The 26,882-nt window shown below is 45.1% G+C and overlaps 2 protein-coding genes across 10 annotated transcripts in view; one reads left to right on the forward strand and one right to left on the reverse strand.

Annotated features, from left to right (window-relative positions):
- The window catches only part of LOC133632729 (putative histone-lysine N-methyltransferase PRDM6), a 157,888-nt gene extending 157,176 nt beyond the window's left edge, over positions 1-712 (forward strand). For all 7 annotated transcript variants that reach the window (XM_062025355.1, XM_062025354.1, XM_062025357.1 and 4 more), the window contains one exon: positions 1-712. This exon is cut by the window's left edge and continues 70 nt beyond it. Coding sequence is in view for 6 of the 7 variants with exons in the window: in XM_062025354.1 (XP_061881338.1) it covers positions 1-45 (45 nt within the window). In the remaining variant the exon portion in view is untranslated.
- Positions 510-26,882, reverse strand: part of LOC133632721 (centrosomal protein of 120 kDa-like) — a 61,446-nt gene continuing 35,073 nt past the window's right edge. Inside the window, exons 16-22 of one of the 3 annotated variants that reach the window (XR_009821695.1) lie at positions 6,508-6,669; positions 6,327-6,449; positions 5,124-5,222; positions 4,548-4,643; positions 1,368-1,513; positions 897-1,304; positions 511-800 (exon numbers count right to left, since the gene is read on the reverse strand). Coding sequence is in view for 2 of the 3 variants with exons in the window: in XM_062025338.1 (XP_061881322.1) it covers positions 1,100-1,304; positions 1,368-1,513; positions 4,548-4,643; positions 5,124-5,222; positions 6,327-6,449; positions 6,508-6,669 (831 nt within the window). In the remaining variant the exon portion in view is untranslated. Of the gene's footprint in view, positions 1,305-1,367; positions 1,514-4,547; positions 4,644-5,123; positions 5,223-6,326; positions 6,450-6,507; positions 6,670-26,882 lie in introns of all 3 variants that reach the window. The other 2 variants (XM_062025338.1, XM_062025339.1) reach the window with 2 other exon arrangements.

A 26,882-nucleotide genomic window follows, 5' to 3' on the forward strand; every position in this document is an offset into this window, starting at 1 on the left:
TGCAAGCCGTCAAGCGAAGGCGGCGAGTCCATCGAGGTGGACTAGAAGTCAAAGATGGCGGCCGTTTGACAAACACGAGAGCTTCCTTTTTCTTCCTTGATTCTCCTCGGCGCCATCTTTGCTTTTCTATCCCGCCCGGTGCTTCCTGACCAACGGACCAAAGTTGTGCCAAAGTCTGAGGGAGAAGCCAAACCTTTCTGCTTCATCGCCGCCCTCTTGTGGCGGCCAAAAGAAACTGGCAAAGTGAGGCCTCCTCTCAAACCAAAGATTGTTTGAACGCTGCAGCTTTTACCTCCAAAGAAAACTCTCAATACCAAAAAGCGCTGGAGGCGGAGACCAAAGCAAACACGCCCATGCAGGGGGCGGAGCTTGATTGACCAAATGAATATTGATGTTGTTGCACTTTGGCGTCACCCACACCACAACAAGCACACACCAAAGTTGACGTTTTTGTGCCTGGACATTTAAAAAAAAGCTTTAATGACGCAAAAAAAATAAGTCACTTTTAGCTTGAAGTCATGGTAACGTGTTTGTGTTGACGTTTTTACCCACTTCCTGTTTACTTGACGGGACGTTGATGCTCACGTTTGCATGAGTTGACAATAAAACGTGAAGAAAAGCTGACATTTTATTAGAAAACACACAAGAATGATAATTGTTATTATGACTGGTGTGATGCATACCAGGATAAAGAAATAAATAAATATCAAGAGTCTAAGAAAGATGGTGGTTTTGTATCAGCCTCAAGTAGCTAACATAGTTGCTAAAGTGCTAACAAACATGTCTGTTCACGTCCTAACCTGATTGGCCGTCAGGTGGTGTCCATCATGGCGTCCTGGATCTGGTGGTTGAGCTGGGCGATAATGCGGTCGTCGTGCGTGTACACACCCTATAACCTGATTGGCCGTCAGGTGGTGTCCATCATGGCGTCCTGGATCTGGTGGTTGAGCTGGGTGATGATGAGGTCATTGTGCGTGTACACACCCTATAACCTGATTGGCCGTCAGGTGGTGTCCATCATGGCGTCCTGGATCTGGTGGTTGAGCTGGGTGATGATGAGGTCGTCGTGCGTGTACACACCCTATAACCTGATTGGCCGTCAGGTGGTGTCCATCATGGCGTCCTGGATCTGGTGGTTGAGCTGGGTGATGATGCGGTCGTCGTGCGTGTACACACCCGTCCTCAGCAGCGTGTCTCGTTCCTCCAGCAGGCGTCTCAGGTGCTCGTCGGCGCTCTGGCTCAGCTTGGGGGCGGGTCCGGTCACGGAAGGGGCGGGGTCTAAGCCGTCCCCCTGTTGCTTGAACCTGTGGAGGTGGAAAAGTCCGGGGGTGAGGTGAGCGAGCTAAGATGCTAAAGCTAGCACTCACCTGTTGACTTGGTTCCTGATGTCCCCCAGTTCCTGTCTGTCCTGTCGGACCGCCTCCTTCTCCTCTGTTGCTAGCAAACGCAGCGTCATGCCGTCCAGCTCCGCCTGACGCTTCTGCAGACGCGTCATGGCGTTCTCCTGCTCCCGCTGCACACACACACAGTGGGCGGGGCTTCCTGTTAGGCCCGTGATTGATGTTTTTTTTACTTTGACAGAAAAGTAAGTCATATTTCTGTCAGTCACACCAAACATCAACGAGTGTCCATCAACACTTGTTCAGGGCCAGGACGGCAAAGTGCACGTGGACAACAGCCGGGATTCACGTGCACACTCACACAGATCCCGTGCACACTCACACAGATCCCGTGCACACTCACACAGATCCCGTGCACACTCACACAGATCCCGTGCACACTCACACTGATCAGCCAGCACCATGTGGCTCATTGCTGCTGCAACAACACTCACTGCCAAGTATGATGTCATGTGACCACCTCACACTATACAGTGTGTGCTACCAAGTATGATGTCATGTGACCACCTCACACTATACAGTGTGTGCTACCAAGTATGATGTCATGTGATGACCTCACACTATACAGTGTGTGCTACCAAGTATGATGTCATGTGACGACCTCACACTATACAGTGTGTGCTACCAAGTATGATGTCATGTGACCACCTCACACTATACAGTGTGTGCTACCAAGTATGATGTCATGTGACGACCTCACACTATACAGTGTGTGCTACCAAGTATGATGTCATGTGACCACCTCACACTATACAGTGTGTGCTACCAAGTATGATGTCATGTGATGACCTCACACTATACAGTGTGTGCTACCAAGTATGATGTCATGTGACCACCTCACACTATACAGTGTGTGCTACCAAGTATGATGTCATGTGATGACCTCACACTATACAGTGTGTGCTACCAAGTATGATGTCATGTGACGACCTCACACTATACAGTGTGTGCTACCAAGTATGATGTCATGTGACCACCTCACACTATACAGTGTGTGCTACCAAGTATGATGTCATGTGATGACCTCACACTATACAGTGTGTGCTACCAAGTATGATGTCATGTGATGACATCATACTTGGTAGCACACACTGTATAGTGTGAGGTCGTCACATATAAGAATAAGAAGGTCAACCAATAAGAATTTGGCGGGGGCGGGTCATGGCAGAAATGCATTGTGGTTCATGGAATGCTAACTGCTATATGCTAAATGCTACTGCCGGAGCTATTAAAATGGATCACATCAACATTGGCAGTAACTTATAAAAACTGAGAAGGACTAAACTAAAATGGCAGGGAAAAGGAAATGATATACTGCAGGTTACAAGATGGATGTAGTGAAATATGCAGCAGAAAACGGTGATGGAGCAGCAGAAAGAAGGACATACCAGGAGCCACACCGGGGAGGAAGATTTCATGGGATTTAGCGATTAGGAGTGACAGATTGTTTGGTAAACGTATAGCATGTTCTATATGTTATAGTTATTTGAATGACTCTTACCATAATATGTGAGGTTAACATAGCAGTTGGTTATTTATGCCTCATATAACGTACACTTATTCAGCCTGTTGTTCACTATTCTTTAGACATTTTAAATTGCCTTTCAAATGTCTATTCTTGCTGTTGGCTTTTAGCAAATACATTTACCCAAAAACTGCCACTTATACTCCAGTGCCACTTATATATGTTTTTGTCCTTTATTATGCATTCTTGGCCGGTGCGACTTATACTCCGAAAAATACGGTACCTAACCCTGACCGTACCATAACATACACCTGACCATACCATAAAATACACCTGATCATACCATACCATACACCTGACCGTACCATAACATACACCTGACCGTACCATAACATACCCTGACCATAACATACCATACACCTGACCATACCATAACCTTACACCTGACCATACCATAACATACACCTGACCATACCATAACATACACCTGATCATACCATACCATACACCTGACCATACCATAACATACACCTGACCGTACCATAACATACCCTGACCATACCATACCATACACCTGACCATACCATAACATACACCTGACCATACCATAACATACACCTGACCATACCATACCATACACCTGACCATACCATAACATACACCTGACCATACCATAACATACACCTGACCATACCATACACCTGACCATACCATAACATACACCTGACCATACCATAACACACACCTGACCATACCATAATGTACACCTGACCGTACCATAACATACACCTGACCATACCATAGCATACACCTGACCGTACCATAATATACACCTGACCGTACCATAACATACACCTGACCGTACCATAACGTACACCTGACCGTACCATAACATACACCTGACCATACCATAATATAGGCCTGACCATACCATAACATACACCTGACCATACCATAACATACACCTGACCGTACCATAATATACACCTGACCGTACCATAACATACACCTGACCGTACCATAACATACACCTGACCGTACCATAACATACACCTGACCGTACCATAACGTACACCTGACCGTACCATAACGTACACCTGACCGTACCATAACATACACCTGACCATACCATAATATAGGCCTGACCATACCATAACATACACCTGACCGTACCATAACATACACCTGACCATACCATAACATACACCTGACCGTACCATAATATACCTGACCGTACCATAACATACACCTGACCGTACCATAACATACACCTGACCATACCATAACATACACCTGACCGTACCATAACATATACCTGACCGTACCATAACATACACCCGACCGTACCATAACATACACCTGACCGTAGCATAACATACACCTGACCGTAGCATAACATACACCTGACCGTAGCATACCATACACCTGACCGTACCATAACATATACCTGACCGTACCATAACATACACCTGACCGTAGCATAACATACACCTGACCATACCATAACATACACCTGACCATACCATACCATACACCTGACCGTACCATAACATATACCTGACCGTACCATAACATACACCCGACCGTACCATAACATACACCTGACCGTAGCATAACATACACCTGACCATACCATACCATACACCTGACCATACCCCAGATCACACCTCACTCCTACCCACTTCTCTCAGACGATCATGGAGGTGTGGAGGTCCTGGGCTGGTGTGATAACACATGGTTTGCGGTTGTGAGGCCAGTTGGATGTACTGCCAAATTGTCTGAAACGCATTCAGAGACATCTTATGGTAGAGAAATGAACATTAAATTCACGGGCAACAGCTCTGGTGGAAATTCCTGCAGTCTGCGTGTCAACCGCACACTCCCTCAAAACTTGTAATACAACTGCACATTTCAGAGTGGCCTTTTATTGTGGCAGCCTAATCCTGCTGCTTAATCAGCATCTTGATATGCCACACCTGGGAGGTGGGAGGGATTATCTTGGCTAAGAAGAAATGCTCACTAACACAGATTTACACAGATTTGTGAACAATATTTGAGAAGAAAAGGTCTTTGGTGTATCTAGTACAAGTTTTAGAGTTCAACTCATGAAAAATGGGAGAGTTTTAGTTGAATCTTAGTAATATACATGAATAGATGGTTACACACCTAGTAGCAAAGTAATACTGCATAGCGAGGACAAAGAAGGTAAGTCAAGTTGTACATAGAAGTAGTGTGAGTAGTAGTATTAGAGTAAGTACCTCTTTAAAGCGTGCAAGTTCTTTGAGGGCGCGGCCCCACTGCTGCTTGTAGTGAAGTTTGGACTTGGTGGTGGACTCCAACTTCCTCTCCAACTCCACCTTCAACAACATGGTGACACTGTGATATGTTGCTTCTGCAAGAAGGTGTACTTTGGTACAACATGGTGACACTGTGATATGTTGCTTCTGCAAGAAGGTGTACTTTGGTACAACATGGTGACACTGTGATATGTTGCTTCTGCAAGAAGGTGTACTTTGGTACAACATGGTGACACTGTGATATGTTGCTTCTGCAAGAAGGTGTACTTTGGTACAACATGGTGACACTGTGATATGTTGCTTCTGCAAGAAGGTGTACTTTGGTACAACATGGTGACACTGTGATATGTTGCTTCTGCAAGAAGGTGTACTTTGGTACAACATGGGGACACTGTGATATGTTGCTTCTGCAAGAAGGTGTACTTTGGTACAACATGGTGACACTGTGATATGTTGCTTCTGCAAGAAGGTGTACTTTGGTACAACATGGTGACACTGTGATATGTTGCTTCTGCAAGAAGGTGTACTTTGGTACAACATGGTGACACTGTGATATGTTGCTTCTGCAAGAAGGTGTACTTTGGTACAACATGGTGACACTGTGATATGTTGCTTCTGCAAGAAGGTGTACTTTGGTACAACATGGTGACACTGTGATATGTTGCTTCTGCAAGAAGGTGTACTTTGGTACAACATGGTGACACTGTGATATGTTGCTTCTGCAAGAAGGTGTACTTTGGTACAACATGGTGACACTGTGATATGTTGCTTCTGCAAGAAGGTGTACTTTGGTACAACATGGTGACACTGTGATATGTTGCTTCTGCAAGAAGGTGTACTTTGGTACAACATGGTGACATTGTGATATGTTGCTTCTGCAAGAAGGTGTACTTTGGTACAACATGGTGACACTGTGATATGTTGCTTCTGCAAGAAGGTGTACTTTGGTACAACATGGTGACACTGTGATATGTTGCTTCTGCAAGAAGGTGTACTTTGGTACAACATGGTGACACTGTGATATGTTGCTTCTGCAAGAAGGTGTACTTTGGTACAACATGGTGACATTGTGATATGTTGCTTCTGCAAGAAGGTGTACTTTGGTACAACATGGTGACACTGTGATATGTTGCTTCTGCAAGAAGGTGTACTTCCGTACTTTACCTTCTCCAGAGTCAGGATGTTGATCTCAGACTGCAGACGTACTTCGGGTCGGACGTTTTGTTGTTCTTTGTACTTTTGGAACTCTTTCTCCTGAAGTCTGATGCGGTTCTCTGCATCTGACAACTGCCACACACTGGTGTTCACTACTTCATCTGGCGGACATGTTGGAGGCGTGGCCTACCTGCCTGAGGAGCCGTGCTCGCTCGTCCTCCATCAGTCGCACTTTGTCTTTCTCCAGCGCCACCCGGTGGTCGCACTCCAGCTGCAACCTCCTGCTCTTCTCATCAAACTCCTGCTGGCTCAGCTTGTGCTCGGCCAGAAGGTCTCGCTGCATCCTTTGGGTCTGACACAACATCACTCAACCGTTAATACAAGGACTAGTATTAGTAGACTGAGTAGTAGTACTTGCACGAGGAGTAGTAGAAGAGAAGGTTGCGGGAGCAGAGTGTTTGGCGGAAGTGGACCAAGGATCATGGCTGACACTAGCTAGCTGCTAAGCTAACGAAGCTAGCGCGGAGAAAGAAGGAATCTACTCCCCACACATCGCAACCACTTCCCGGAAGACAGCAGGAACTTCACTCGGTGACAGAAAATACCGTGAGTATGGCTTCCTGCGCTTCGTGCACCTTACTCATGGATAGGCTGGCTCTGCTAGAGGGCCGTGTCCGCCAGTTAGAGCAGAGTAATCTCGTAACTTTAGATGTTGCTGACACATCTGCTAGCGTTAGCTGTAGCGAGCTAACTAGCCCAGTTTATAGCAGTCCTAAACGGCCTATAAACTACGGTGAACCGGTTGAGACGCATAATAGATTTAGCCCTTTACACCTTAGTCATAGGGGACTCCATCACCCGAAACATAAAGCTTAGCAAACCAGCCACAATTAAGTGTATTCCCGGGGCCAGAACACCTGACATTGAAGCTAATCTTAGGGAGCTAACTCGCAACAGGCCTAGTAAACACGTACGACAGGCTAATCGCACCACTAGTTATGCGAACATAGTTGTATACGTTGACTCCAATGACACTAGGATGAGACAGTCAGATTACTAAGGGAAACATAGCCAGGGCCGGGGACGGCGTGGCGAAGTTGGGAGAGTGGCCGTGCCAGCAATCTGAGGGTTACTGGTTCAATCCCCACCTTCTATCATCCTAGTCACGTCCGTTGTGTCCTTGAGCAAGACACTTCACCCTTGCTCCTGATGGGTCATGGTTAGCGCCTTGCATGGCAGCTCCCGCCATCAGTGTGTGAATGGATGAATGTGGAAATAGTGTCAAAGCGCTTTGAGTTCCTTAAAAAAAAAGGTAGAAAAGCGCTATACAAGTACAACCCATTTACCATTACATTTTGTGATCTCGCTAGAAAGATGTCCAGGCATCGAGTAATTGTCTGTGGCCCCCTGCCTGCGAGAGGCAATGATGAGAGATATAGCAGATTAGTCTTGCTTAACAAGTAGCTGGCTAGCTTCTGTAGACAACAGGGACTAACGTTTATTGATAATTGGCCCTCTTTCTGGGGCAAACCAGGCTTGCTGATGAGAGACGGCCTTCACCCTAACCAGGAAGGCGCCATCATCCTGACTAGCAACATAGATTTCTGTTTGAGTCACACTTGACTAACTACACTAGAACAAGCCCGGTCACAGGCAATTACAGAGTCTGTTATTCCGGTTGAGGAGTCAGTTAAGCTAGAACTAGCCCGCGCCAGGCTGGATAATCCCTGCACACATAGCAATTATCTTAGAATAATACACAACTCACATGTTTTTTCTGTAGTGACTGTGCCAGAGGTAGACATGCATTCTACTGAGGTGGCAAATTATGATGCGTTCAGTTTATCGCAGCACCAAGCAAACAATCTGAAAATTCCCGTCATATCAATTCCTAGATATGGTCGAAATTATTTAAAGTGCACTACGCATAATAAACGCAACGTTATTAATATTGCTACTACGGATACTTTCAACAAAAACTCCTCAAAACAGCCCACTACCTATAATATGGTCTTTTTAAACATGAGATCATTGTCTTCCAAAACGTTATTAGTTAATGAGGTCATTAGAGGCAACAATCTTAACGTCGTTGGTCTCGCCGAGACCTTGCTCAAACCAGACGATTTTTTTGCGCTGAATGAGGCATCTCCTCCTAACTATATGAATGCACATATTGCCCGTCCCCTTAAAAGGGGTGGGTGGGTCGCACTAATATACAATTAAAATTTTAACTTTACCCCTAACCTAATTAATAAATATAAATTGTTTGAGGTGCTTACTATGAGGTCTGTCACACCGCTGCCTCTCTACCTGGCTGTTATCTACCGCCCCCCAGGGCCCTATTCGGACTTTATCAGTGAATTCTCAGAGTTCGTTGCTGATCTAGTGACGCACGCCGACAATATAATCATAATGGGGGACCTTAATATCCATATGAATACCCCATCGGACCCTCTGTGCATGGCGCTCCAGACTATAATTGATAGCTGTGGTCTTACACAAATAATAAATGAACCCACGCATCGCAACGGTAATACGATAGATCTAGTGCTTGTCAGGGGCGTCACCACTTCCAAAGTTATGATACTCCCGTGTACTAAAGTAATGTCCGATCATTACCTTAAAAATTCGAAGTTCTGACTCATTGTCAACAAGCTAATAATAATAATAATAATAACAACTGCTATAGCAGCCGCAACATTAATGCTGCCACAACGATGACTGTTGCTGGCCTACTGCCTTCGGTAATGGCACCATTCCCAAATTATGTGGGCTCTATTGATAACCTCACTAACAACTTTAACGACGCCCTGAGCAAAACCATTGATAGTATAGCGCCACTAAAGCTAAAAAGGGCCCCTAAAAGGCGTACCCCATGGTTTACAGAAGAAACTAGAGCTCATAAATTATCATGTAGAAAGCTGGAACGCAAATGGCGCGCGACTAAACTTGAGGTTTTCCATCAAGCATGGAGTGATAGTTTAATAACTTATAAACACATGCTTACCTTAGCTAAAGCTAAATAAATTTAGGATCAACAAAAGTGATCCTAAATTTTTGTTTAGTACAGTAGCATCACTAACCCAACAAGGGACTCCTCCCAGTAGCTCCACCCACTCGGCAGATGACTTTATGAATTTCTTTAATAAGAAAATTGAAGTCATTAGAAAGGAGATTAAAGCTACAACTGGGTTATATTAACACAGATACGACTGTATATACGACGGATATTGCCCTCCAAAATAGTCTCTCTTTTTGATGAAATAACATTAGAGGAATTATTACGGCGTGTAAGTGGGATAAAACAAACAACATGTTTACTTGACCCACTTCCTGGGAAACTTATCAAGGAGCTTTTTGTATTATTAGGACCATCCATCCATCCATCTTCTTCCGCTTATCCGAGGTCGGGTTGCGGGGACAGCAGCCTAAGCAGGGAAGCCCAGACTTCTTTCTCCCCAGCCACTTCGTCCAGCTCCTCCCGGGGGATCCCGAGGCGTTACCAGGCCAGCCGGGAGAGATAGTCTTCCCAACGTGTCCTGGGTCTTCCCCGTGGCCTCCTACCGGTCGGACGTGCCCGAAACACCTCCTTAGGGAGGCGTTCAGGTGCCATCCTGACCAGATGACCGAACCACCTCATCTGGCTCCTCTTCATGTGGAGGAGCAGCGGCTTTACTTTGAGCTCCTCCCTGATGACAGAGCTTCTCACCCTATCTCTAAGGGAGAGCCCCGTCACCTGGCGGAGGAAACTCATTTCGGCCGCTTGTACCTGTGATCTTGTCCTTTCGGTCATGACCCAAAGCTCATGACCATAGGTCTGATGGTGGTCCAGAATCGCTTCGAAGCCGTCCGGAAGTCGTTTTCCATGGCTTCCCCGAACTCCTCCCATGTCAGAGTTTTTGCCTCCGCGACCGCTGAAGCCGCACACCGCTTGGCCTGTCGGTACCTGTCTGGTACCTGAGTCCTATGAGCCAAAAGAGCCCGATAGGACTCTTTCTTCAGCTTGACGGCATCCCTTACCGCCAGTGTTCACCAGCGAGTTCTAGGATTACCGCCACGACAGGCACCAACCACCTTGCGGCCACAGCTCCAATCGGCCGCCTCGACAATAGAGGTACGGAACATCGTCCACTCGGACTCAATGTCCAGCGCCTCCCTCGTGACATGTTCAAAGTTCTTCCGGAGGTGGGAATTGAAACTCTCTCTGACAGGAGACTCTGCCAGGCATTCCCAGCAAACCTTCACAATGCGTTTGGGCCTGCCAGGTCTGTCCGGCATCCTCCCCTACCATCGCAGCCAACTCACCACCAGGTGGTGATCGGCAGAAAGCTCCGCCCCTCTCTTTACCCGAGTGTCCAAAACATGAGACCGCAAATCCGATGACACAACTACAAAGTCGATCATGGAACTGCGGCCTAGGGTGTCCTAGTGCCAAGTCCACATATGGACACCCTTATGTTTCAACATGGTGTTTGTTATTGACAATCCGTGACGAGCACAAAAGTCCAATAACAAAACACCACTCGGGTTCAGATCCGGGCGGCCATTCTTCCCAATCACGCCTCTCCAGGTTTCACTGTCGTTGCCAACATGAGCGTTGAAGTCCCCCAGTAGAACGAGGGAATCACCCGGGGGAGCACTCTCCAGTACTCCCTCGAGCGAATCCAAAAAGGGTGGGTACTCTGAGCTGCCGTTTGGCGCGTAAGCGCAAACAACAGTCAGGACCCGTCAACCCACCCGAAGGCGGAGGGAAGCTACCCTCTCGTCCACCGGGTTGAACTCCAACGTGCAGGCTTTGAGCCGGGGGGCAACAAGAATTGCCACCCCAGCCCATCGCCTCTCACTACTGGCAACGCCAGAGTGGAAGAGAGTCCAGCCCCTCTCAAGAGAACTGGTTCCAGAGCCCTTGCTGTGCGTCAAAGTGAGTCCGACTACATCTAGCCGGAACTTCTCCACCTCACGCACTAGCTCAGGCTCCTTCCCCCCCAGCGAGGTGACGTTCCACGTCCCAAGAACTAGCTTATGTAGCCGAGGATCGGAACGCCAAGTGCCCTGCCTTCGGCTGCCGCCCAGCTCACACTGCACCCGACCTCTATGGCCCCTGCTATGGGTGGTGAGCCCATTGGAGGGTGGACCCACGTTGCTTCTTTGGGCTGTGCCCGGCCGGGCCCCATGGGGACAGGCCCGGCCACCAGGCGCTCGCCATCGTGCCCCACCTCCGGGCCTGGCTCCATAGGGGGCCCCGGTGACCCGCGTCCGGGCGAGGGAAATCTGGGTCCTTTGTTCGTGTTCTTCATAGAGGTCTTCGAGCTGCTCTTTGTCTGATCCCTCACCTAGGACCAGTTTGCCTTGGGAGACCCTACCAGGGGGCATAGAAGCCCCTAGACAACATAGCTCCTAGGATCATTGGGACACGCAAACTCCTCTACCACTTTAAGGTGGCAGCTCAGTGCTAAATATTATAAACGTATCACTTTCCTCTGGCACTGTTCCCCTAGCATTCAAAAAAGCGGTTATTCATCCTCTGCTCAAAAGACCTAACCTCGATCCTGACCTCATGGTAAACTACCGGCCGGCAGGGGCGGATTAAGAAATTTTGGCCCCCTGGGCCTGACATGGTCTTGGCCCCTCAACCCCCCGCGCGTGTGGGCGCACACACACGCACGCACTATGCAAGAAATACTGTATACTGTGAACAGACATGCACACTGTACTGTACAGAAGAGTGCATATACTGCACACACACTATTAGGTATACCACACAGACACTGACAAGCACAGGTTTCACACAGACACAGGGGGAGGGGATAATTGGCCTAAAAATAAACATTTTTGAAAATGATTACGCCCACTTCAGTGATGGTGCATTGGGTCATTTGAGAGATATTATGTATTGGAAGTTGGTAGCTATCATGAAATAAACCCCCCAACCCACCCAAAAAACTAAATCGGACATGATTTTTGCCCCCTTTTCCTCCCTTCTATCATTAAAAATAAAATAATATCTTGAGGAAAACACATTGGCATAACGGCAGCTGTGCAGCAAATTGAGGCTCAAAGTCTGTATCTATTTGTGGTTAAGCTTGAGGAGAAGGAGAAAGGTAAAATGATAACATGCATCGGAGAGCACCACAAAGAAAGGTGTAGGCCAGTTCATGGTACAAGGGCTGCATGCAGGTCAAGATAGCCCATTTCCAAGAATGCTATAGTGGCTGGACAGGCACTGGACATGTCCTGAACTCAGTGTCAGACGTGGCTGCCGAATACTTGGATGAAGTGAAGCAGCTGACAGATCTCATGCTGCCCCATCTGAAGACTGTCCTGGCCAGGCAGAGGATGGATGAGGAGACCTTCCCAATGGACCCTGTCAGTGAACAGGCTAGTAACATTGATGGCACCCCTGTGCACAACATTGGGATGGAGAGACAATGTGGCAAGGTGGACTACAAACTGAAGAAGTTGGGCACACTGAACGCAGTCAATAGGTCAATAATTTTACAGAAGAGCCAGGAGCTTCAGAGGTTTCAAGGCAGCAGCACAAGCAAAAAGGGAGGTTGAACTCAACTGGAGTAAATTCATGAAGGCAAAATTCGAGAGTAGGGCAGATGAGAAACAAGAGATGGCTCAAAGAAAGGAGAGTAAGAGACTAGACATGCTGGACACACTGAAATCTTTTGATGGCCCCTTCACGATAGTGGGGAAGTTGAAAAGTTCCTTGTGGATGAAAGTCTGCACAAGAATGCAAAGCTGCAGAGAATGAAGCTTGAGGTTCAGTTTGCCAGAGAAAGCACCAAGCTTCTGCCTAAAGTCAATCCTATCTTCACAATCCAGGTGACACTTCCCAGAAATGGCAAAAGTGCAATTCTCCAAGTCATAATGGATACTTAGAATTTTATGGTGGTGGTAAGTATTCATGAAAACAGGTAGCCTAACATTAGTGAATGGGTGAATTCTGGAAATAACCTAAAAATCTTACACAGTGCACCTTTAAGCAAGGGGTTTCTTTCGTGCTTTCAATTTTGCAAAATCATCCACCACATCATTGAAGTCCAACTCTCTTGTCAGCTCACTCTCAATTGCCATTAGAGATAACGCATTTAATCTTTTCTGAGTCATTCTTGTGCGCAGCTCATTTTTTACTCTTGACAAAAGAGAGAATGAGCGTTCTCCCTCACAGTTACTGACCGGTAGAGTGAGAAAAATCTGTAGCGCAATGTATGTATTAGGAAACGTAGGCTGTAGTCCAAAATGTATTATTGTTTTGAGCAGTCCTGAAGGGGTCCTCTCCTCATCAGTGTTGTTGAGCTGTATAAAAGATTTGAACTGTATAAGCTCCTGTCCAAGACTTTCATTGAGGTCAGATGGGTATGATTCAGTGAGAATCTTGGCCTTGTGAAGGACTGAAGCATTGGACTCTGTATCCAAAGAGAAAAGGACACTGAACAAATTGTTCAGATGTTTGTAGGCCTCCAGACGGTGATTAAGGCTTGAACTCAGTTGATCAATAGAGGCAATAAATGTCTCTATTTGAAACAGTTGCCTTCCCTCAAGCACAACATCTGGGGATGCTGATTCATCAGCAAACTTTTTACGTTTCCTCGTCCGTTCAGCCCTGTAAGATGGGGTGCCACCCAACATGTTTAAGGCTTTCTGCTCAAAATGATCAAATAGATCTCTTTGGGAGAGAACAAAGGTGCGCAGAGATTCCAGCAATCTAACTGCTGTACCAAGGTCCATGTCTGCTTTTTGAAGTTGCAGACTTGTGGCCTGAAATCTGGACAGAACAGTGTCCCAAAAGCCTGCCATGAAGGCCATCTCAAGTGAATCCAGCTTCCGCACTAGACTGTCAGCTTCAGTTCGTGTGTCTCGTTTCTCTGTGTCATCAGTGGAAATAACCTGTAGTGCTGCTTTTATTTTACTGTAGTTCTGCCACAGTGCTTTGGTAGATTCTGCACGGCAACTCCAACGCGTGTTGGATAAAGCTTTAAGTGTGAGATCTATGTTGGAATTGCCAAATACCCTGTCCCATCGGTGTGTGGATGCAGTTGTGAAGTTGTAAATAGACTGAATCAAGTCAAAATACTTAGAGACTTCATTTCCACATCTGTCAATGCTGTTGACTCCCACCAAATTCAAAGAGTGAGCTGCACATGGAATATAGTGTATTAATGGGTTGCTTTTCTTTAAGTGAGCCTGCAACCCATTATACCTCCCTGACATGTTGCTGGCATTATCATAAGCCTGCCCCCTGCAATTTGACAGCTCTAACCCTAGATTTTCCAACACAGACATGACACAGTTAGCCAAACTTTCACCTGTATGGCTAGTAATGGGCTCAAAACCCACAAAGCGTTCAACAACACTGCCCTCTTTGCTAACAAAACGGAATATGAATGTCAATTGGTCCACATGAGATAAATCTGGGGTTGAATCCACAATGATAGAGTAGTATTTGCTTGCTTGCAGTTCATCTGCTATAGCCTGTTTGGTTTTTGCACCCATCAATTCAATGAATTCCTCACAAATGGTGGAGGACAGATATGAGGTATTACCTCGACCCATCTGCCCAAACTTTCTGATGTGATCCTTTAGAAAGGGATCAAATTCAGCCAGGACCTCCAGAATACCAAGGTAGTTCCCATTGAGAGGAGACCCTAACGATTCATTTTTACCCCTAAATGCAAGGCCCCTTTCTGCAAGGAATTTAATGACTGCAACAACTCTTTGTAACACCTGCCTCCAATAGCTGCTCTCTGCCTGAAACTGTTTGAACAGGTCTGCATCAACTGTGGCACCTTTGGCGCGGTTCAAGACTGCTTGCATGCAGGTTATGTGCTCAGCACTTCGCTCATGTTCACCAAATCTTTCTGAGTGTTTCCAATCACAATAGCCTGTCACAAAAGAATGCGTTTTTGGGGAAAACAGTTTGCATGCAAAGCAGTAAACATTACCAGTAGAGGGAGAGTACATCAGCCACTCTCTTTGTACTCGTTGTCCATTGGGCAAGTGTGAAGTAAAATGTTCATTGTTTAGGCATCGGGTTTTGCCTCCTAGCCCACTGTTCCTCACAGAAGCTGGATAATGGCTGTGACGGTTGTGAAATGATTTTGCACCTCTTTGAATAAGAACTTCCTTCATTGACTCAGTGAGGGTCTCAGCCCATTTAGCGGGATCACTAGGTAGAGTTGTCACTGTAGATGGTGTTGAAGAAAGATTCAGCTCATTTTCTATGCTGTCCAGAGGTGCAGTGACCTCACATTCATCCGAGCAACTGGCTACTGCTGAATTGGTTGAATCATAAGCATCAGAAGCATTTGGTTCAGTGTCGTAGTGGTCTCAGGATCTTGGGAGCTACATGCTAGCTCAGGTGCATTGCTAACCTTAGCTGAATTTGCAGTAGCATTTATAGAATTGCTTTCAGCAGATGTCTTTGTACTGAAGAAGCTGGAGATATTTGGAACACTCTCAAGTAAAACTGATTCCTTTTTTTTCTTTTCTTGCTGAATTTTTTTTCTAGCTCCTCCACTTAAACGTTTATGATCCATATTTCCCTTCTTTCTTTGCACATTGGCTCTTTGCCTATCACAACAGATAAACCAACTATGTGTGTGTGTGTGTGTGTGTGTGTGTGTGTGTGTGTGTGTGTGTGTGTGTGTGTGTGTGTGTGTGTGTGTGTGTGTGTGTGTGTGTGTGTGTGTGTGTGTGTGAGTTTGTTTGTGTGTTTATGATCGGTGCTGCTTCCTTCAAGTGTGTGAGGTGATTTAGAAAACTAGCAACCCAGCATCAACACTCCAAAGCAGAGAATAACAGCTTACTAGCATAGACAATTGAGAGCAGAGAATCAACTGATTCGTCTGATAGACAGCAGGAGAGCAGAGTGGTCAGTGATGATCGAATCAAGAAAATGTCTAAATGGCAAGGGAACAGACTGATTTGTACTGAGGAGAAAGAGAGAGAGAGACAATTACAGTGAAATATATTCCAAAAGAGCCAAGTGACTAGCTGAAGGCAGGGACAAATGCCTTGGAGTGACCAACAAGAGTGCAAAGTACCAAATGGCAAAATGTGGAAAGACCAACAGGCAGATCTGCTTTTACCTCTTATCTTCACAACCAAAAAGTTGCTAAATGATGTTTTCAGTCGCTAGCCAGGTATGGCCAAAAGACGCGAAATCTAGCGGCAAAGTCGGTCAATCACACTGACAGTGAAACAAATATTTTGAAAAGATAATAATTGTACACCTTTGTGCACTTTAGTCTTCTATCTAAATATTTTCACAAAGGACACCAAGGCAGCTTGCTAGCTATGATGGGAGCAACAATGTCTGATAGACAGCAGGAGAGCAGAGTGGTCAGTGATGATCCAATCAAGAAAATGTCTAAATGGCAAGGGAACAGACTAATTTGTACTGAGGAGAAAGAGAGAGCCAAGTACAGTTAAATATATTCCAGAGCCAAGTGACTAACTGAAGGCAAAGACAACAGGCAGATACCTTAGCAGAGACCAACAAGAATTCAAAGTACCTAATAGCAAGATGGCGAGACCAACACAATAAATTGTATTAGGATTTAATTTATTAACGTTAATCTTAACAGCCAAAAAGTTGCTGAATAATGTTTGTAGTCGCTAGCCAGGTATGCCCAAAACAAGAGTCGCTAAACCTAGCAGCAAAGTTGCTTAATTGCAACACACTCTAGGATTCAGGGGAATTAAGGATAATAAAGATATTAATTGTACAACTTTTTGTACTTTTTTTCTAGTTTTTTGAGTCGCCAGCCATGTATGGCCAAAAGTCGCTAATTGAATGCCAACGTTGCTTAATCGCCAACACACTGGGACTCACTGAAGGACTGACTGAATAAAAAAGATAATTAAGATAATTGTGTACTTTTCTCTTCTGATATTTTCTCTAAGGACCCCAAGCTATCTGCAAGCAGCAATAATGTCTGACAGACAGGAGAGCAGAGTGGTCAGTGATGAATGGCAAGGGAACAGGCTGATTTGTACTGAGGAGAAAGAGAGAGAGAGAGCCAATTACAGTGAAATATATTCCAAAAGAGCCAAGTGACTAGCTGAAGGCAGGGACAAATGCCTTGGAGTGACCAAGAAGAGTGCAAAGTACCAAATGGCAAAATGTGGGAAGACCAACAGGAAGATCTGCTTTTACCACTTATCTTCACAACCAAAAAGTCGCTAAATGATGTTTTTAGTCGCTAGCCAGGTATGGCCAAAAGACGCGAAATCTAGCGGCAAAGTCGGTCAATCACACAGTGAAACAAATAATTTTAAAAAGATAGTAATCGTACAATGTCTTGTACTTTTGTCTTCTTTCTTAATATTTCTCAAAGGACACCAAAATGTCGCTATCTGCAGGCAGCTTGCTAGCTATGATGGCAGCAACAATGTACCTTAGAGTGACTGACCAACAAGAGCTCAAAAGTACCTAATGGCAAAATGTGGAGAGACAGACACAATAAATTGCATTAAGATGAAGAGAACTGTTGCTATTATTAATCTTAACATCAACCAGAAAGTCGCTAAATGTCACCAGCCAGGTATGGCCAAAAGTCGCTTAATTGGCCACACACAGTAACAGAGAAACTAACAAAAAAAAGATCATAAAGATAATAGTTGTACAACTGTGTGTACTTTTGTCTTCTTTCTAAATATTTTCCCAAAGGACACCAAAATGTTGCTATCTGCAGGCGGGAGCGTGCCTATGTTCCCCGGGTCCTATGTTCCCCGGGTCCTATGTTCCCCGGTTGTTCCTGGGTCTTTGTATGCGACCGGGGAACTTAGGACCCTTTTTCTAAAAAAGGGTCCTATGTTCCCTGCATTGTATCTGGCGAAATTGCGAAATTGTGCCCTGACCAAAACCATCCCTAAACCTAACCTGTCACAGGGCGTTGTGGAGCACTTTTTTTTGGCGAAATTGTGCCCTGACCCAAACTATCCCTAAACCTAACCTGTCACAGGGCGTTGTGGAGCACTTTTTTGGCGAAATTGTGCCCTGACCAAAACCATCCCTAAACCTAACCTGTCACAGGGCGTGCGGCAGCAGATAGAGCAACTCAAACGCGAACTTCCTTCCTTCGACAACTTAAACGCGTCTCTGTCATGCGTGTCTGCGTGCGTCTTACTTAGTCGCGCATTGGAAGCAGCGGGGAACATAGAACCCTTTTCTGGAAAAAGTGTTGTACGTTCCCCGCAGCGGGGAACATAGAACCCTTTTTTTTAAAAAGGGTCCTTAGTTCCCCGGTAGAGGGGAACATAGGACCCGGGTAACATAGGGACGGGGAACATAGGGATGACCCGCTGCAGGCAGCTTGCTAGCTATGATGGCAGCAACGATGTCTGCCAGACAGGAGAGAGTGGTCAGTGACGATCGAATCGAGAAAATGACAAAATGGGTCAAAGACCAAAAAGTTATTAACTGACAGCAGTGACAAATGTCAGACTGTAAACTTTCTCGAAAGAAAAGGACAAAATGGGAAGATGCTGATAATAACAGCAAAATGGAAAATATAAGAATTTCCAAGTAATGCTCAACTCAAGTGTGTGTGTGTGTGTGTGTGCGCGCGTTAAACTTCTTGTTGAATGATTTCAAATTATCTCTGAGTCTGAACTGAGGGAAAGGAAACCAAATTTTGAGCAGTCTCTCACGAGTTCAAAATACCAAATGAGGAGATTCTAAAAGAACAGACCGGTTTATGAAAGACTTGATGGGGGAGGGGCACAGCTAAGAATACTTGAGTGAGATTCTGTGATCCAAATTCGAGATAGAGCTTTTTGATAATGATAATTTGTCAGAGTAAGGTTGTGTAATCAAAATTTGAGAATGAGCTTTGTCAATCAATCAAGAATATTTGCATTAAGTTCTGTGATCAAAATTCAGAAACAACCTTTAATAATTGATAAAGAATATGTGAGTGAGGTTGTGTGATCCATCCAATTTGAGAATTAGCTTTGATAATAATGATTGAGAGCCTCTGGCCCTCTGTGGATCATGGCCGCGGGGCCAATTTTGCCTGGCCCCTTGGGGCCTCTGTGGGTCGTGGCCGCGGGGCCAAGTTGGCCTGGCCCCTTGGGGCCTCTGACCCTCTATGGATCGGGGCCAAGTTGGCCTGACCCCTCGGGGCCTCTGGCCCTCTATGGATCATGGCCGCGGGGCCAAGTTGGCCTGACCCCTTAGGACCTCAGGCCCTCTGTGGGTCGTGGCCGCGGGGCCAAGTTGACCTGGCCCCTTGGGGCCTCTTACCCTCTATGGATCGTGGCCGCGGGGCCAAGTTGACCTGGCCCCTTGGGGCCTCTGGCCTTCTGTGGCTCGCGGCCGCGGGGCCAAGTTGGCCTGGCCCTTTGGGGCCTCTGGCCTTCTGTGGGTCGTGGCCGCGGGGCCAAGTTGGCCTGGCCCCTTGGGGCCTCTGACCGTCTATGGATCGTGGCCGCGGGGCCAAGTTGACCTGGCCCCCTGGGGCCTCTGACCCTCTATGGATCGTGGCCGCGGGGCCAAGTTGGCCTGGCCCCTTGGGGCCTCTGACCGTCTATGGATCATGGCCGCGGGGCCATGTTGGCCTGGCCCCTTGGGGCCTCTGGCCCTCTGTGGGTCGCGGCCGCGGGGCCAAGTTGACCTGGCCCCTTGGGGCCTCTTACCCTCTATGGATCATGGCCGCGGGGCCAAGTTGGCCTGGCCCCTTGGGGCTTAAGATTATTATTTTTGCAAAAGTAGTTTTGCTGGGGTCGCGGCCGCGGGGCCAAGTTGGCCTGGCCCCTTGGGGCCTCTGGCCCCCTGGGCCTGGGCCCGGTAGGCCCGGTCATTAATCCACCTATGCCGGCCGGTGTCCCACCTTCCCTTTATTTCGAAAATCCTCGAAAAGATTGTTGCACAGCAGCACTTAGTGTCTAACAATCTCTGTGAACCCTTTCAATCTAGTTTCAGGGCAAATCACTCTACGGCGACAGCCCTCGCAAAAATGACTAATGATCTATTGCTAACCATGGATTCTGATGCGTCATCTATGTTGCTGCTTCTTGATCTTAGCGCTGCTTTCCATACCGTCCATCATAATATTTTATTAGAGCGTATCAAAACACGTATTGGTATGTCAGACTTAGCCTTGTCTTGGTTTAACTCTTATCTTACTGACAGGATGTAGTGCGTCTCCCATAACAATGTGACCTCGGACTATGTTAAGGTAACGTGTGGAGTTCCCCATGGTTCAGTTCTTGGCCCTGCACTCTTTAGTATTTACATGCTGCCGCTAGGTGACATCATACGCAAATACGGTGTTAGCTTTCACTGTTATGCTGATGACACTCAACTCTACATGCCCCTAAAGCTGACCAACACGCCGGATTGTAGTCAGCTGGAGGCGTGTCTTAATGAAATTAAACAATGGATGTCCGCTAACTTTTTGCAACTCAACGCCAAGAAAACGGAAATGCTGATTATCGGTCCTGCTAGACACCAACATCTATTTAATAATACCACCTTAACATTTGACAACCAAACAATTACACAAGGCGACTCGGTAAAGAATCTGGGTATTATCTTCCACCCAACTCTCTCGTTTGAGTCACACATTAAAGGCCTACTGAAATGAATTTTTTTTATTTAAACGGGAATAGCAGATCCATTCTATGTGTCATACTTGATCATTTTGCGATATTGCCATATTTTTGCTGAAAGGATTTAGTACAGAACATACGTCGATAAAGTTCGCAACTTTGGTCTCTGATAAAAAAAAACCTTGCCCCTACCGGAAGTAGCGTGACGTTGTCAGTTGTTCACTCCCTCATATTTTCCTATTTTTTCAACGCAGCTAGAGCTATTCGGACCATTACCCCATTAATTTGAGCGAGGATGAAAGATTCGTGGACGAGGAACGTTACAGTGAATGACTAGAGAGGCAGTGATGGACGTATCTTTTTTCGCTCTGACCGTAACTTAGGTACAAGCTGGCTCATTGGATTCCACACTCTCTCCTTTTTCTATTGTGGATCACGGATTTGTATTTTAAACCACCTGGGATACTATATCCTCTTGAAAATGAGAGTCGAGCACGCGAAATGGACATTCAGTGCCTTTTATCTCCACGACAATACATCGGCGAAACGCTTTAGCTACGAGCTAACGTGATAGCATCTTGCTTTAACTGCATATAGAAACAAAAAAAATAAACCCCTGACTGGAAGGATAGATAGAAAATCAACAATACTATTAAACCGTGGACATGTAAATACACGGTTAATGCTTTCCAGGCTGGCGAAGGTTAACAATGCTGTGCTAACGACGCCATTGAAGCCTACTTAGCAACCGGACCTCACTGAGCTATGCTAAAAACATTAGCTCTCCACCTACGCCAGCCAGCCTTCATCTGCTCATCAACACCCGTGCTCACCTGCGTTCCAGCGATCGACGGAAGGACGAAGGACTTCACCCGATGCGTTTGGCGGCCCGGAGACGTAGGAAGTCAAGGTGAGGTCGCCGGCTAGCGCGTCTGCTCTCCAACAAAGTCCTCCTGGTTGTGTTGCTGTAGTCCGCTGCTAATACACCGATCCCACATACAACTTTCTTCTTTGCAGCCTTCATTGTTCATTAAACAAATTGCAAAAGATGTCCAGAATACTGTGGAATTATGAAATGAAAACAGAGCTTTTTGTATAGGATTCTACGGAGTACCATAACTTATGTTAAACTGACTACGTCACACGCATACGTCATCATACCGCGACGTTTCAGCCGGATATTTCCCGGGAAATTTAAAATGTCACTTTATAAGTTAACCCGGCCGTATTGGCATGTGTTGCAATGTTAAGATTTCATCATTGATATATAAACTATCAGACTGCGTGGTCGCTAGTAGTCGGGTTTCAGTAGGCCTTTAAGGGTGTTACTAAAACAACTCTCTCGTTTGAGTCACACATTAAGAGTGTTAGTAAAACGGCCTTCTTTCATCTATGTAATATCGCTAAAATTTGTTCCATTTTGTCCACTAGTGACGCTGAGATTATTATTCATGCGTCCGTTACGTCTCGTCTCGATTACTGTAACGTATTATTTTCGGGCCTCCCTATGTCTAGCATTAAAAGATTACAGTTGGTATAAAATGCGGCTGCTAGACTTTTGACAAGAACAAGAAAGTTTGATCATATTACGCCTATACTGTATATACTTTTATATACATATATATATATACATATATATATATACATACATATATATATATATATATATATATATATATATATATATATATATATATATATATATATATATATATATATATATATATATATATATATATATATATATATATGTATATATGTATACCTATACTGACTCACCTGCACTGGCTTCCTGTGCACTTAAGATGTGACTTTAAGGTTTTACTACTTACGTATAAAATACTACACGGTCAAGCTCCATCCTATCTTGCTGATTGTATTGTACCATATGTCCCGACAAGAAATCTGCCTTCAAAGAACTCCGGCTTATTAGTGATTCCCAGAGCCCAAAAAAAGTCTGCGGGCTATAGAGCGTTTTTTATTCAGGCTCCAATACTATGGAATGCCCTCCCGGTAACAGTTAGAGATGCTACCTCAGTAGAAGCATTTAAGTCCCATCTTAAAACTAATTTGTATACTCTAGCCTTTAAATAGACCCCCTTTTTAGACCAGTTGATCTGCCGTTTCTTTTCTTTTCTCATCTGCCCCCCTCTCCCTTGTGGAGGGGGGGGGAGGGGGGGGCACAGGTCCTGTGGCCATGGATGAAGTGCTGGGACCCGGGGTGGACCGCTCGCCTGTGCATCGGTTGGGGACATCTCTGCGCTGCTGACCCGTCTCCGCTCGAGATGGTCTCCTGCTGGCCCCACTATGGACTGGACTCTCACTATTATGTTAGATCCACTATGGACTGGACTCTCACTATTATGTTAGATCCACTATGGACTGGACTCTCACTATTATGTTAGGATCCACTATGGACTGGACTCTCACTATTATGTTAGATCCACTATGGACTGGACTCTCACTATTATGTTAGATCCACTATGGACTGGACTCTCACTATTATGTTAGATCCACTATGGACTGGACTCTCACACTATTATGTTAGATCCACTATGGACTGGACTCTCACTATTATGTTAGATCCATTATGGACTGGACTCTCACTATTATGTTAGATCCACTATGGACTGGACTCTCACTATTATGTTAGATCCACAATGGACTGGACTCTCACACTATTATGTTAGATCCACTATGGACTGGACTCTCACTATTATGTTAGATCCACTATGGACTGGACTCTCACTATTATGTTAGATCCACTATGGACTGGACTCTCACTATTATGTTAGATCCACTATGGACTGGACTCTCACTATTATGTTAGATCCACTATGGACTGGACTTTCACAATATTATGCCAGACCCACTCGACGTCCTTTGCATCCGACTCTGTACCGCGGATGTCGTTGTGGCTTGTGCAGCCCTTTGAGACACTTATGATTTAGGGCTATATAAATAAACATTGATTGATTGATTGATTGATTGAGAAGCGCTGCATCCTTTGGGTCTGACACATCACTCAACCGTTAATACAAGAACTAGTAATAGTAGTAGCCTGAGTAGTAGTAGTAGTACTTGCAGTAGAAGTGCTAATAGTGAGAACAATAGCAGTAGATGTAATAGTAATAGTGGTAATAAAAGCAGTAGTACTAGCAGTAGTAAGAATGGTAGTAATAGTAGTAGTAAAAGTAGAAGTAATCACAGTAGTAATAATAGTAGTAATGATGGCAGTAATAGTAGTAGTAGAAGTAATGGTAGTAAAAGTAGTAGTAATAATGACAGTAATAGTAGCAGTACTAGTAGTAATGGTAGTAAACGTAGTAGTAGTAATGACAGTAATAGTAGTAATAATGTGGAATTGGTAGTAGTAATAGTAGTAGTATAAATAGTAGTAATAACAGTAGTTAAAGTAGTTGTAATAGTAGAGGTACTACTACGAGTAGTAGTATTAATGGTAGTAACAGTGGTAAAAGTAGTAGTAGTAGTAAAAGTAGTAGTAGTGATAGTAGTAGTAATAGTAATAATGGTAGTAATAGTTGTAAAAGTAGTAGTAATCATAGTAATAATGGCAGTAATAGTAGTAATGATAGTAGCAGTAGTAGTAATAATTGTAGTAATAGTAGTAGCTATCATAAAAAGTAGTAGTAGTAGTAATAGAAGTACTTGTAGTAATAATGGCAGTAATAGTGGTAAAAGTAGCAGTAGTAATATTGGTAGTAATAGAAGTAAAAGTAGTAGTAGTAATGGTAGTAATAGTAGTAAAAATAGTATTAGTAGTAATACTAATAGTAGTAATAATGGTAATATTAGTAGTAGTAATAATAGTAGAAGTAGTAGTAGTAATAATAGTATTAGTAATGGTAGTAATAGTACAAACTACAAAGTCAGTGAAGTTGTCAGGTTGTGTAAATGCTAAATAAAAAGAGAATACAACAAATCCTTTCCAACTTATATTCAATGGAATAGACTGCAAAGACAAGATATTTCATGTTCACACTGAGAAACTTTCTTCTTTTTTGCAAATAATCATGAAGTTAGAATTAGATGGCAGCAACACATGACAAAAAAGGCATTTTTACCAGTGTGTTACATGGCCTTTCCTTTTAACAACACGCAGTAAAGGTTTGGGAAGTGAGGAGACACATTTTTGAAGTGGAATTATTTCCCATTCTTGCTTGATGTACAGCTTAAGTTGTTCAACAGTCTCCCTTCTCATATTTTAAGTCAAGTGAATTATATTTATATAGTGCTTTTCTCTAGTGACTCAAAGCGCTTTTACATAGTGAAACCCAATATCTAAGTTACATTTAAACCAGTGTGGATGGCACTGGGAGCAGGTGAGTAAAGTGTCTTGCCCAAGGACACAACGGCAGTGACTAGGATGGCGGAAGCGGGGATCGAACCTGGAACCCTCAAGTTGCTGGCACGGCCACTCTACCAACCGAGCTACCGCCCCCATCTTAGCCTTCATATTGCACCACACATTTTCAATGGGAGACAAGTCTGGACTACAAGCAGGCCAGTCTAGTACCAACACTCTTTTACTATGAAGCCACGCTGTTGTAACACCTGGCTTGGCATTGTCTTGCTGAAATAAGCAGGGGCGTCCATGACAACGTTGCTTGGATGGCAACATATGTTGCTCCAAAAGCTGTATGTACCTTTCAGCATGACTGGTGCCTTCACAGATGTGTAAGTTACCCATGTCTTGGCCACTAATACACCCCCATACCATCACACATGCTGCCTTTTACACTTTCACCCTAGAACATGTCTTGACCACTAATACACCCCCATACCATCACACATGCTGCCTCTTACACTTTCACCCTAGAACATGTCTTGACCACTAATACACCCCCATACCATCACACATGCTGCCTTTTACACTTTCACCCTAGAACATGTCTTGACCACTAATACACCCCCATACCATCACACATGCTGCCTTTTACACTTTCACCCTAGAACATGTCTTGACCACTAATACACCCCCATACCATCACACATGCTGCCTTTTACACTTTCACCCTAGAACATGTCTTGACCACTAATACACCCCCATACCATCACACATGCTGCCTTTTACACTTTCACCCTAGAACATGTCTTGACCACTAATACACCCCCATACCATCACACATGCTGCCTTTTACACTTTCACCCTAGAACATGTCTTGACCACTAATACACCCCCATACCATCACACATGCTGCCTACTACACTTTCACCCTAGAACATGTCTTGACCACTAATACACCCCCATACCATCACACATGCTGCCTCTTACACTTTCACCCTAGAACATGTCTTGACCACTAATACACCCCCATACCATCACACATGCTGCCTCTTACACTTTCACCCTAGAACATGTCTTGACCACTAATACACCCCCATACCATCACACATGCTGCCTCTTACACTTTCACCCTAGAACATGTCTTGACCACTAATACACCCCCATACCATCACACATGCTGCCTTTTACACTTTCACCCTAGAACATGTCTTGACCACTAATACACCCCCATACCATCACACATGCTGCCTTTTACACTTTCACCCTAGAACATGTCTTGACCACTAATACACCCCCATACCATCACACATGCTGCCTTCTACACTTTCACCCTAGAACATGTCTTGACCACTAATACACCCCCATACCATCACACATGCTGCCTTTTACACTTTCACCCTAGAACATGTCTTGACCACTAATACACCCCCATACCATCACACATGCTGCCTCTTACACTTTCACCCTAGAACATGTCTTGACCACTAATACACCCCCATACCATCACACATGCTGCCTCTTACACTTTCACCCTAGAACATGTCTTGACCACTAATACACCCCCATACCATCACACATGCTGCCTTTTACACTTTCACCCTAGAACATGTCTTGACCACTAATACACCCCCATACCATCACACATGCTGCCTTTTACACTTTCACCCTAGAACGTGTCTTGACCACTAATA

Source organism: Entelurus aequoreus, linkage group LG17 (genome assembly GCF_033978785.1).
Source record: "Entelurus aequoreus isolate RoL-2023_Sb linkage group LG17, RoL_Eaeq_v1.1, whole genome shotgun sequence".
Lineage (NCBI taxonomy): Eukaryota > Metazoa > Chordata > Actinopteri > Syngnathiformes > Syngnathidae > Entelurus > Entelurus aequoreus.